Raw genomic sequence first — 12,725 nt, 5'->3', positions numbered from 1 at the left:
CCCAAAAATCATGGTATTTCAGGTGTAGGGTTCCAGGGCTCTCCCAATGTTTTTGTTGTTCAAATCACCGGCTTCATAAGGAGAATGTCTACCACATTGTTATGTGTTTGGCACTGCGAACTAGTTTTGAACAGAAACAGTCCATCCCAAATGTTTGTCCTAAATAGCCATTCAAAGCATTGTGTTTGTCAGACTCTAAACCTGGTCGGGTCTGACAAGAGTCTACCGACAAATACTCTGTCTGTACCCCCAGGCTACTATTGCTGAAAGGAGGAAGGGTACTACATGCTGATCATGTACTTATGGACCAGATAAATTACATTTTGTAAAACAACTCTGTATACCCTAGAACTTATCATGTGAAGTTAATCTACAGTATTTATGTATTTTAATTGTGTATTTTTTTTTTTTTCATTTTCACATATTTAACTGCCAATGTTATTGTATCTGTTCAACTGCATATGACCAGAAGTCTGTGTATAATTGAATTTACAATGGGGTTTTTTAAACATTGACATGTTTTGGAAGGATTGAAACCATAGATCTGGACTGGAGTTGTAATAATAGTGTGCAGTAATGTAGTAATTGTGTCAACTGACAGATAAATTAGAGTAACTGGTGAGAGACACCATGTAGTCCTGTAAGTACTACATAAGTCAATTGTAGGGATGGATTGTCTCACAAGATAAAGTAGAGATGAGACAAGGCTGACCCTGTTGCCAATCAAAAGTGCTTGTCATCTCCATGCCACATTTTGAGAAGCTAAGAAATTTGTCAAGCTTGCCCATGCTGAGCTGACAAACAACTTATGCCTCTTCTAATGTACATTTCTGCACACTGTTAGTAGAGTTATCATCAACTACTATAACCATTATCCTTTCCATTGCTATTTAGTTTTACTCCAAACCCATGACAGAGAATGATATGAAGTCTTTAAATTCTGTGAATATGATGTCTCTCAATCTCTATCTGTTCCCTCCATGAGAAGCAGTTCCCTCTCTCATTCTCTATTTCTCTGTCTCTCTCTCTCTCTCTCTCTCTCTCTCTCTGCTGGGCAAATTAAGTCAGAAGAGAAGTGATGTTTGTAAAGCAGGCTGTTTTCAATGAGCTTGTCATATCTTTACACATGTTGGTAATATCACTTTATTTTACAGAACTATCATGCGACCATGCAAATTATATATTTATTTTCATTTTGAATTCATTTTCACACTGCCAATGTCACTGTAACTGTTCAACTTGTTTATTTCATGTGCTCATTCCCTCCATCCTGCTCTCACATCCTTAAATGTTCCAAGATATGAATTGTTATTTCATCTGTAGCCTATGCAACAACAAACTATTATTGGTTGTCCAATAATGCCTGTTTTCCTTAATTTGAGCTGTGGAAAATTATTACAAATAAACACAAACACTAATAGCTTACACATAGTACTGACACTCACTCTGCAGTGGTAGGTCTGGGTGTGGGAACTGAATATGCAGTGACCCAGACCCTCCACTGTTGGAGATAGCACACATTCTTATACAGGAGGGAAGAGTTGTTCTGTAACATCATGTATATGTTTAATGTATTTTATGTATAGAAAAATAAAAACACATGGAAACATGTGTTGTCTACAGTGCAGCACAGAATGTGTGATGGCAAGTTGTCTCCTCAGGTCAGCTCTCAAAGATAGTTTTCCACATTTTGCTTCTCAGTCAACATGCTGTCTATTTGTCCAACCATTACTTTTCCATCCATCTGACCATCCCACCTTTCATCCACCAGAATCTTAATCATACTTCAATCCATCCACCCAACCTCTATGAATCCATCTAGAAATACTGTTGTCCTTTTACCCAGCCCTGATCTGAATTAATTAATATTAGATAATAATATTGTACTAGCAAGTGTGCATCTGGATTATTTGTTGTTGTTGTTTTGGTCTTAATAACACTAGAACGTATAGTTGCAGAGTAATGGGCTTGTTGTTGATTAACTGTGCTACACCACACAATCAATAACAAATAGTTTTAGGCTTGTTTAAAAAAATAGGCTTGTTTTCTTTCTACAAGCGGTGGGTGACTACTGGAGTTGCAGCAACTGCGGATTCCAGCTTTAAAAGTTATTTCGTATTATGGAGTGATGACATAACATCTGAAACGTATAGCCTTTTGTGAGCTCATTATCATTGCTCTCTCAATTTGCCTCAAAATAAATAATCACAACCACCTCTGTAGGCAATGTGTGGTTTTATTGGTGCAATAACGACAATATGCACAAAAACATATTGTTGAACGTACACACTTTGTGATTAATTGCATAAACAGGACAAATACTGAACAAATATCGCATCTAAAAACATCAACACTTTTTTCTTCAATAGAAAATATATGCTCTATATAAATAATTAATTACAATGTCTTTTATTTGGGGATTTACCATATAACCACCGTTTTTATTTCCTTTTCAAAGATACAATGGAAAATATATGTGGTACATTCATATTCTGACAATACAATACAATTTTCAGAATCACCGTCTGATTGCTTGAATACATATAATATTCATCCTTTCATTTAAGACAGGGCACTCAACACGGGGTCTGGCTACACCAAACATCCAGCACAGCTGTTTAGGAAGAGAAAATATCCCAATCAAATCATTAACATTTTGGTGAGAACACAAGCACACAGTTAAAAAGGTGTTAGAGGTAAAAAAAAAGTAAATGCAACATTTAGTGTGTCTGACAAAATTATGCAAGCTACCTACAAGACAGTTTTTGAAATATAAGCAACACAGACAAACATTGAACTACATGAAATACATACAACATTTACATACATAAACACTGCAATTTTCTGTTGATAATATACAATTTGGACTTCAATGCAGGTTTATACATTAAATGCTCAAATACTTATGAAGCTATATGACTGGTTAGAAATATAGCTACCGCTGTGGCTATGGAGTCTCTTTGAAGAGACAATTAAAATAACATGGCAAGACATGAAATTCAAATGGATGAATGTGCCAAACAAGATGTCTTTTTTTAACGAGACGGGAAGAAATTGAGCTGGCCAAAGTCAAGACTGGAATCCAAGCTAACAGTGGGCCAAGAGAGACAGGGTTAGAGGCCACAAAGAGAAATTGAGGGGCAAACACACCCTTGATTTTAGAGATAGCAAAATGAAAACAAAGGTGAGAAGGCATCTTGTGATCCAAATTGGTCCTCACCTGACAAAAACTACATCTACACCATGTGTATGGAAAATTTAGCACAAAAAACAATGTGACAAAGGGTATGCAATTAAAGCACGGCAGACACTGTTCAATGTTTTCACATCAAAATGAAGAGAAGACAGTCATGTCCAATTGGAATTCTAACATTATTTTTGGGGTTGTGGCTCATTTCTACTCGTGCAGTGTGGGAGGAGCTACAGGGCGATAAAAGAATATCAACCAATGGGAATTCAGAATACGGTAAACAACTTCACTGGGGAGTTTCTTTTAAGCGGCACATACGAAAGTAATGCGTTTTTCCCCCCGGTTTATATTCGAGGTTTTGTAGGTATTCCTCCTAGCCATTCTGCTTGGATACGCCTCCCCTATCAAGGGGTGTAGTAGGGCTGGGATGGATGAACGGAGCTTGTATTAAATAAATACTAAAATAAAATAAAGAAATAAATATTTCTGTGAACAATTCCCAATTATAATAACCCTAACCCTAAATGACAGACCATCATTTGCAGTCCAAATACATAATGTGTCTCCGTCGTCTCAGCCATAGCCAGAACGTCACTCCCTATACTCCCTTAATTCAGGGAAAAATGGATCAGCAGTCTGGGCCAAAAGTCTCATGTATTTTGGGTGTGCACTGGAACAAAAAACCCTGGATAACACAAAATATGGCTTAACGCAAGAGTGTAGCTGAAAATGTACGGTTTTCCCATGCAGTCACTCTCTCAAACGAAAGACCTTAGACAAGTTCGGGTTTAAAATAACAATGAAAGCCAAGTTCTAGTGCGCGCTTAAAATTGAGCACTCTGTCGCCAGTTGCTACTCCCTTCAGATGCTGTGCCCCTGATCGTTATGAGGTAGGCCTACTTTTTTTAAATTATTTTTATCATTGGGTCTTACTTGGGTTTCACATTAACCCATGGGTGGCCAGCGATATAAATCACGTCCTCAGCAGCAAACGCAGCTCAGCCGCCGGCGCCCCATCCCAGTAATTATCGGTCCCTAATATAATACATTCTAAGTCTCGGTTTAGAACCATGAAGTTGAAGAATAACTTGTGGAGCCTGGCAGGACCAAAGCTGCTTTTTTGGGGTTAGGGTTAAACCCTAAACCTAAAAAATCGAATTATTTTTTTAAAGAATATATCCCCGCCTGGATATCGTGTCCAAATTCTCATTTTTCTCACATAAAACAACTATGGATACAGCCAAATAGGGTACTTTGCTATACAGCTGAAATGTCTTACACCATTTCTGCCTTTGTCCTGGCAATGAACAAACATTAGGGAAGGGTGAGCCGCATCGCCCAGTGTGAGAGATACCATCGGGTATGCTCGTGCGGTGTACATTGCACGAAGATAGCTTGACAGGGAGAATTTGTCTTGCAGTATGAGACACTCTCATGGTTTGGAATTATCTGCGTGTATGAAAATCAGTCTCCGTCTGGCTTTAGTGAAATTTATGCACAATTCCCAGCTGTTTATATAGCTGGAATTTAGAAATTGTGTTCACTCATAAAGTAAATAGTACTTCTACAACATTTTATGAAATGCATAAGAACCTTTTATGAAATGCATGAGACCAACGTTGTTCAAATTGTTAAATAGTGGCATCATCATGTGCTACTGTATGTCACAAAGAGAACAGATGACAAATCTTTAGGTCAACCCTGACACCTGGTGGACAATATCTTCTGTTCACGCAACATAAAACATGCTCAACCCATTTCTTACTCAAGTCTTCAGCAATCAAGTCAACAAAACACAAATGCCTACACTGTGAAATCTTACAGTTCGTCCAATATTGTTTTGAAGAGAAACAAATGAACACTAATAGACTACTGTGTACAAACTGTTAGGACTCATTCTCCAAAACTAGTTGTAGTTGTATAGAGTAAGATGTCTTTGTTTGTCATCTGCTGCGGGGAAACAGTTTTTGAAAAGCTTTCATAAGGTAGCTCTTACATTTTACACTATTGTCATTCACCACAGACTTAATAATGACACTACCCTGATTATTGCAGTTTGCTCCTTTCCTGATTGTCTTTTGGGCAAAATACATTGGTTACAAACTGACAGATGGAGAGCAATGCCATCTGTTTTACAAGTGCATGCCATGCTTTACACATGACATTTGGGTACAGTTTGTCTACTATAATTTGAAGCAGCATGCAGTGAGTGTGAGGTACTATTACATCCACACACAAAGTATACACAAACACAATCAACACATCAGCCTAATATAGTAACAATAGCTGTATGCAGTGGTGCAGTGCTGCAGAGGTGGAATTATGTAATTTCTTCTCCTGTGTAAACTTTGGCTATGCCTCAGGATCACATTACACCACCTACTTAAGGTTAAATTCATATTTTCAAAGAAAAATCATCTGATTTGAACGAAAAAAACATTTTGGTTTCAACTACCTGCAACTTTGACAAGTTGAAATGACAAGTTTCACAGTGAGGAAAAACATTCATAGAACGCAAGCAGGATCATTCAAAAATATGAACTGATGTATTTGTTTCAATGCCAAGAGGAAATGGCCAGCTACCTGGACCGACAAATCAAGTTGTTCTTATCAGGCTCCAGAAACTCCTCGACAAGAGTATCTGTTACTCTCTTAAGCTCCTCCTCAAGACTTGAGATGTCACTGAAAGCAAACATATTGATACCTAAACAACAAATCACAACAGCAGTTTTATGTCATATGGTAAATAGTACAGTATCTCTTCATTAAATATTGGCTGCAGGACTAGTGCTTGCTTTATTTTAGTTGCCTCAGTACTACTACTTGTAATGGAATAACACAATTTATCAACTATTTGCCTAACATTATATCATCATCACAAAGTCTAAAATTGAAGTGCAGTCTGTTTTTCTACCATCTCTTCCACAAAGATTAACGCAAAATATACTGGTTGTGGAAATTAAACTGTGGCTTTAGTTTTGCTTCCAGCACTTGTCATTGCTGGTAGAGAATATGCCTTGTTTTTAACTAAGCACAAACCTTTTTCCGGGCGGTCCACAGAATTCAGTATAGTATTTTATCTTGGGCTCTGTACCACTGGTCCTTAGTGTGGCCACAATCCCATTTTGCAGAGTGAAGGTGATCATTTCACTGTTCTTTGTCGTGGGTAGAACCTAAGAGAAAGATGAGAATGAGTTTTTCCCCCACATCCTATTAAAGGGAGACTCAGCGATATGATGTATATCACAAAGTGCAGAGAGTACCTCTCACACAAACAAGTAACACATTTCACTTGTTAGAAATAAGATGGGCATCTGCACATGTGCATGACAATGCAATGTGCTAGCTGTGTGACAAACAAGTGTATAACAAGTGATACATCTCGCTTTGCACTGTCTTTGTCTGTGTCGAAGTCACCCAGCTACTTATGGATACGTCATATTGCTGAGTATACCTTTAAATGAATACTACACTCCAAAACACCAAATTCTTATGATTTCCAATGTTAAATAATGCTAATATGTCAGAAAAGGGTTAGGGGCCAGAGACACTATTGTTTCTGCCTCCCAGAGAGCTCTTACCTCAAGATAGCAATTTGTGATTATGGAGGGACAATGCCCAAATTCATATGGAAAGTCACATGCCTTTATCTTCCTGTGATTGAACAACTGCTCTGTCAAGAATGGTTAGACCCTCCTACTTTCATTTCTAGGATGAAAGTAGTCATGTCCAGCTGTCAATGACAGTTCAATGTGTAGAGGAGATGGGGGGCTTCCATGAAAAATGCATTTGTTTTTAGAATGTTTGAAGGGGCGTGATGCTTAATCCATATAATCTGGTGATAATCTGGAGATTTTAATTTTAATAAGTACCTAGTAGCTCAAACATGACAGGGCTGATCGTATCCGCTTTAAATGGGCTGCTAGTGAAAGTGAGTGGTTGCCCCAGCTGCACAGGTTGAATCATGTTTGGGGTCAAGGGACAAAGTGCAGTTCGCAAGAGATTTGCATTATCCCTGAAACCTCCCCTAGTAAGGTTCATTCTCAATATCTGCCTCCTCAAATCCCTAAAACAGGCAACCATGTCAAGATGATTGTTTAGCTAGGATTTGTGCATGTTGTTGTGGAGAGGATCACCATGTTAAGATAGCTAGCAAACGGCTATGTTTTATCAATGGGGCAGCTAACAAGATAATGTCAACAACGCAGCCACTAGAGTAGGTGAGAGGGCTCAGGTTCAGCGGCACAGCAGTAGCGAGTTACTTTTATATCATGTTTTATTAGAGGTATTTCACCTCTGCAAAACAACCACCAGGGGGAATTGTTGAGCAATTCTAATGGCTCACATCTTTTGCCTCATTTGTGAGCTGATATTAATTTTATATTTGAATGTCTTTTTAATTATTGTAATTCATGTATTTCACAATGATATTGTCACAAAGTGGGAAAGCAGATAGTATGTTATAGCCTTTCATTCTTTGTTGTTTTATTTAGGGTTAGGTATTATTTGAAAGCAGTCCTGTTATTTCCTGTTATTCATGAAGTTGATCTATCAAATCAGCTTGATTTTGCCAAATATAAGAGAGATCTTTTCAGACATCCTTCACAGCTCATCACCAGCTTGTGGTGGCTTTCGGCAGCACTTCACATCTTCACAACTTGTGTCTGCCGCGGCAACGGCATTGAGGTAGCGGCAGTACTAACCTTGTAAACTCTCATCTACTGTAGCTACGTGAAAATGAATCTTCTGAAATGTTTTACCCAGCTGGGCGATACAAATTGCCAGTAGCATCCAGCTGGAAGCCGGGACCCAGGCCTCTCGCTAAAAGAGCCTCTGGCTAAAACTTCCATTCCTACTGTTATTTCCTTTTATTTTGGTGTATACTACTCGGCTCAACCTTGTGATGGGAAGTTCTGATCTTTTCTAGTTGTTCAGTCAAAAGAGCTAATGTTTTTTTTTCTATCTTCGTTCATTTGATTCAGTAATGCCCAGAGAACTGCACATCATTAGGGTGAAGGACCATAGAAGGACGCGATTAGCAGGACATATCACGGGCAAGAAAATTAATTGATTGATTTATTGATAACTGATTGCATCAGCTACATGCTAATTGCAAAAATCGATACTTTTTTACAGACAAGCAGTGATTAAAGTGAGACAAATAACTACAAAGAAGGTGACAAATGCAAAATAGCATAAATGTTACAGTATATTCAAAACACATGAATCCTACAGACCTGACATGAAAATTGTATTGAGTAATCTTTATCTTGTACTCGGGTGAATCAGCTGTTGGCCATGTGTCATTTACCGGAGACCCCATTATTTCATGCTTTTCACTTGCACTAACCACTATGTTATTCTCCCATCAACGTCAGTGTTGAATAAAAATCAATTAACAGCACACGTGTCCAATTACTGGCCATTGTTAACAGACAAGTTGGGGAAAGTGAAGGGGCAATTAAATGTCTGTGTGCTTTTTGAGCTCAAATTGTTTCAAAAGCAACAAAAGCATGACAATTTATCCAGCACGCTCTCCCCCTTCAAACGATTCCCTCAAAAAGCGCTACACAAAATAAATGCATTAATATTATTATTATTACTAAGAATTATATTATAAAATTGTGTAAACGACAGAAGGCTGTCCTTGCTGAATATGTGGACATTCGCACCCTATTATGATGGTTTTAATGGTAAGAACTGTAGGCTACTTTTCTATCCAGTCTCAATCCCACTGAAACCCAACATTCTTACTCCTGTCTTGCATTAAAATTCCTAAAGTCATTCTGTAATCAATACTTTACATTATTAAAGCTTATTCATGTCAGACTGCGCTAAAACATTTCCCCGTTCCTCTGTGCTGTGAGAGAATGCGTGAAGACGGTATGAGATTAGATAGTAGTTGGTCCCATTGCTTGGTCCTACTTAAAATAACCTGATATTTAAACCATTTCCACTTTTCATTTCTGCAATTCATGAGCTGCTATAATAAACTTGATTTTGCCAATCTATCTGATAAGGCAAACCATTCTCTTTTCAAACATCCTTCACAACTTCGTCACCTAGTGATGGATTTCAGCAGCACTTCACACCATGTGTCTGCTGCAGATGTATACACCGCTGTGATGTCCGTGTACTCGTATTAAACACCGGCCTACTGTAAGTAATGAATAAATGAATCTTTTGGCTCTATACTCCAAAAGTTTGGATTTGAAGTCAAACAATTACTATGAGGTTAAAGGAGAGATTGTCAGCCTTTATTTCATTTGTATTTGTGTACATATTGGTTTCACCATTTAGAAATGACAACACGACTTATACATTGTCCCTCTATATTTCAGGGCACCAAAAGTAATGAGGCAATTTGCTTGGCAGGTGATTCTGGTTAGTCAGGTGTGTTCCGTCACATAATTTTAGCAGGTATAAGAGAGCTGTCAATGTCTAGCATTGATTCTAAGCTTTGTGTTTGTCTTTGGAGTCTGCTATTGGTGTGTCAACATAAAGGACCAAAAAGGTGTCAATTAAAGTCAAGAAGCCATTATTAGGCATCATTACACATAGCCAAAACCTTAGAATTGCCAAAATCAACAGTTTGGAGCATACCGTTTGGATATAAAAAAAAGACTTCTAACTACCTGATAACTGAAGAATGCTCACCATAATTAAGAAAAACCCCAGAACTGTCCCTGGGGGGGTGTTATGGTTTGGGCAGGTACAGCTAACTTGTCTTAATTAATTGTATAACTGCTGATGGCAGCAGCAGTTAACATCTTGTCTGCTTGAGTATAAACAAATGCCTCCAAATTCATTGGATGGTGCATGCAGTAAGACAATGACCCAAAACATACTGCCATAGTAACTAGGGAGTTTTTCAGGGCCAAAAAGGGGTATGTTCTTGACTGGCCAAGTCCATCTTCAGAATCTAAATCCAATTAAACACGCATTTCATTTCCTGATAAGATTTTAGGCAAAAATACCTAAAAACCAACGACAACTGAAGATGGCTGCAGTACAGGCCTGGCAGAGCATCACCAGAGAAGATATCCAGCGTCTGGTAGTCGCAGACTTCAGGCAGTTATTGCATGCAAAGGATTGTTGACCAAATACTAAACATGAGTGCTTAATTTGGACATCATATGAATCGGTCCCATTACTTTTGGTGGCCTGAAATAGGGGGACCATCTATAAAAAAGTGTTGCCATTTCAAAATGGTAAAAACAACACTACACTAATACCATCATATAAAAGCTGAGAATCTTATATCATGGTCATTGTTTGATTTCAAATCCAAACTTTATGAATATAGAGCCAAAAGGAAAAAAAAAATGCTTCACTGTCCCATTACTTACGCAGGGCACTACTGTTGGCAGAAGTTTAGAGCCGAGCCACCATTGTCTATTTCCTTTTTCCCACTTTTTAATTAATAAATGTTATTGTTAAATAAAAACAACTCACCATTGATGGATTTAATGGGAACAGTGTTGCTGGTCACCCTTTTTTGTCAGCACATCAAAATCTGGTGCCATTTTTGTTGTGGAAATTCGTAGGACAGCTCTCAAGTGTTCATCAGTAAGCTGGGCTCTGTGGCGTGTTTTGTTTATTTTCATCACACTCAATGTTTGTTCACACACATAAAGTAGAGCCAAATAACACCAGCATCTTCTGTGCCAGCTGTCGGATGTTTGAAAACTTTGTTTCATTCAGTGAGGCATAAAACTTATCCAGTTTGACAGAGTTGAAATTCTCCTTCAGGACAGACTCAGACTAGAGATCAATCAGCTCCAATTGTAATTCCAGTGGTGCTGCTTCATAATCGAATGTCAGGGGACATGACACCAGCTGAAGTGACTTCTCATTTTTCAAAATCAGAGAATCGACGGCAGAATTCTCTGTGCAGATCGTCCAGCGATTTACTGTATTTCCTCGCATGTTGAGGGGCTTCTTTCAGTGTCGCTAGCGTGGGGAAATGCGCAAATGATTTGTTTGTAATTTGTTTAGAGAACAAAGTAAATCTGACCTTGAAGGCTTTCACGTTTGAAAACATGTGTACAAACTGATCTTTCCCTTGTAGCTTCACGTTCAGCTCATTCAGGTGTGCCAATATGTCCACAGTGAACGCGCCAAATCACAAAGCCAGTGTGCGTCTTTCAGCTCGGGAAAATCATTTGCTTTCCCCATTGACTCCAAAAACTCCCTTCGCTCGTATGAAGTTGACAATTGTTATGACTTTCTTCACGACGTGATCCAGCTGCAGCACAGACTTGCACAAAGCTCCCTGGTGGATAATACAATGTAGAAAAATTATATCCTGTTCAGGGTTTTCCTCTTTTACCTTGTCCTGGATTCTTTTCAACAACCCGATGTGTTTTCCTGTCAAATTTGGCGATCCGTCTGTGGTGACATTTGCAAGTTTACTCCACGGTAGTTTAAACCTCTTAATGACGTCAGATAGATTGACGAACAAAAATGTTTTGCTGAGCCTGGAAATTGGCTGCTAACCTTGCAGCAGTAGCGGCCCTTTCTTCAGATGACGAGTTGCTAGCATAGTTACCATGCTTGGAGGCAAAGTGTCTGCGAATGTTGTATTCCTTGTATACGGCAACGCTTTCTTGACAAATGAGACATACGGCCTTTGATCGTATTTCAATGAAAAAATATTTTGCAGTCCACTCCACGTTGAAACCCCGACACTCGCTGTCAATCTTCCGCTTTTTTTGTCCGCTCATTTTGTTATGGAGGGTGATTCTGTTGTAGGTGAAGGCAGGTAAAGGGAAGAAGAAAGGCACCCGGTGTAGGCTGTGCCATCTGGTGGTATCAATTAAGTATTGCAGAAAAAAATCAGTGAAATGAATACTACAAATTTAATATGCCTGACGGGCCGGATTAAACAATGGCGCGGGCCGTAGTTTGCCCACCTCTGTGCTAGATTGTAGCGCAGGTTTGGATGAGTTGGGATTGATATACTGACAAATGTATGCCATGCTCTCATGATCAGAGCTGATTATCTGGTCCAGACAGGTGTACTTGTGTCATTTACCTGAGACCCATTCATCCGATTTCCTGCTCCTCACTCACACTAACTACTATGTTATTCTTCCATCAAAAGTCACCAGAATTGCTTGTTTAACAGGTGATATGCAACATTTTATCTAGGTACAAAGGGGGGTCACAGCCTTACTCTCGCATTACGCTGCGCTCTCTCACTATACAGTATGTGATATGCAACACCCCTCTCACAACATTTTAGACACTTCCCCCCCACTCATAGCAACTTGTGATTACAACAAGCTCAAATCGTTTCCCATTAACAAACAAAAGCGTGACAATTTATCTGACCACTGGAGAAATACAATTCGAATGATCCCATTCCTTCCCTAGAATAGTACAGTTCTCTGAACTAATTCAGAATATCACAGAATATTGACATACAGTCATCCAATATGCTGTGATAGGAATAACGGCATGTTCATAACAAAAATAATCGGCAAAAAAAAAAATAGGCAATGGTATTATGATAAAACATTTGTGCACAAAA

At 38.7% G+C, this 12,725-nt stretch overlaps 1 protein-coding gene across 2 annotated transcripts in view; it reads right to left on the bottom strand.

The window, feature by feature from the left end:
- Positions 1–2,407: 2,407 nt before the first annotated feature.
- The window catches only part of pgm2l1 (phosphoglucomutase 2-like 1), a 30,155-nt gene continuing 19,837 nt past the window's right edge, over positions 2,408–12,725 (bottom strand). The window contains exons 13-14 of one of the 2 annotated variants that reach the window (XM_083695469.1): positions 6,230–6,363; positions 2,408–5,872 (exon numbers count right to left, since the gene is read on the bottom strand). In XM_083695469.1, coding sequence (XP_083551595.1) covers positions 5,770–5,872; positions 6,230–6,363 — 237 coding nt within the window. In that variant the 3' untranslated portion in view covers positions 2,408–5,769. Of the gene's footprint in view, positions 5,895–6,229; positions 6,364–12,725 lie in introns of both variants that reach the window. The other variant, XM_083695470.1, reaches the window with a different exon arrangement.

The sequence above is a fragment of the Argentina silus genome, assembly GCF_951799395.1.
Source record: "Argentina silus genome assembly, chromosome: X".
NCBI lineage: Eukaryota > Metazoa > Chordata > Actinopteri > Argentiniformes > Argentinidae > Argentina > Argentina silus.
This window is presented reverse-complemented; position numbering and strand designations above follow the sequence as displayed.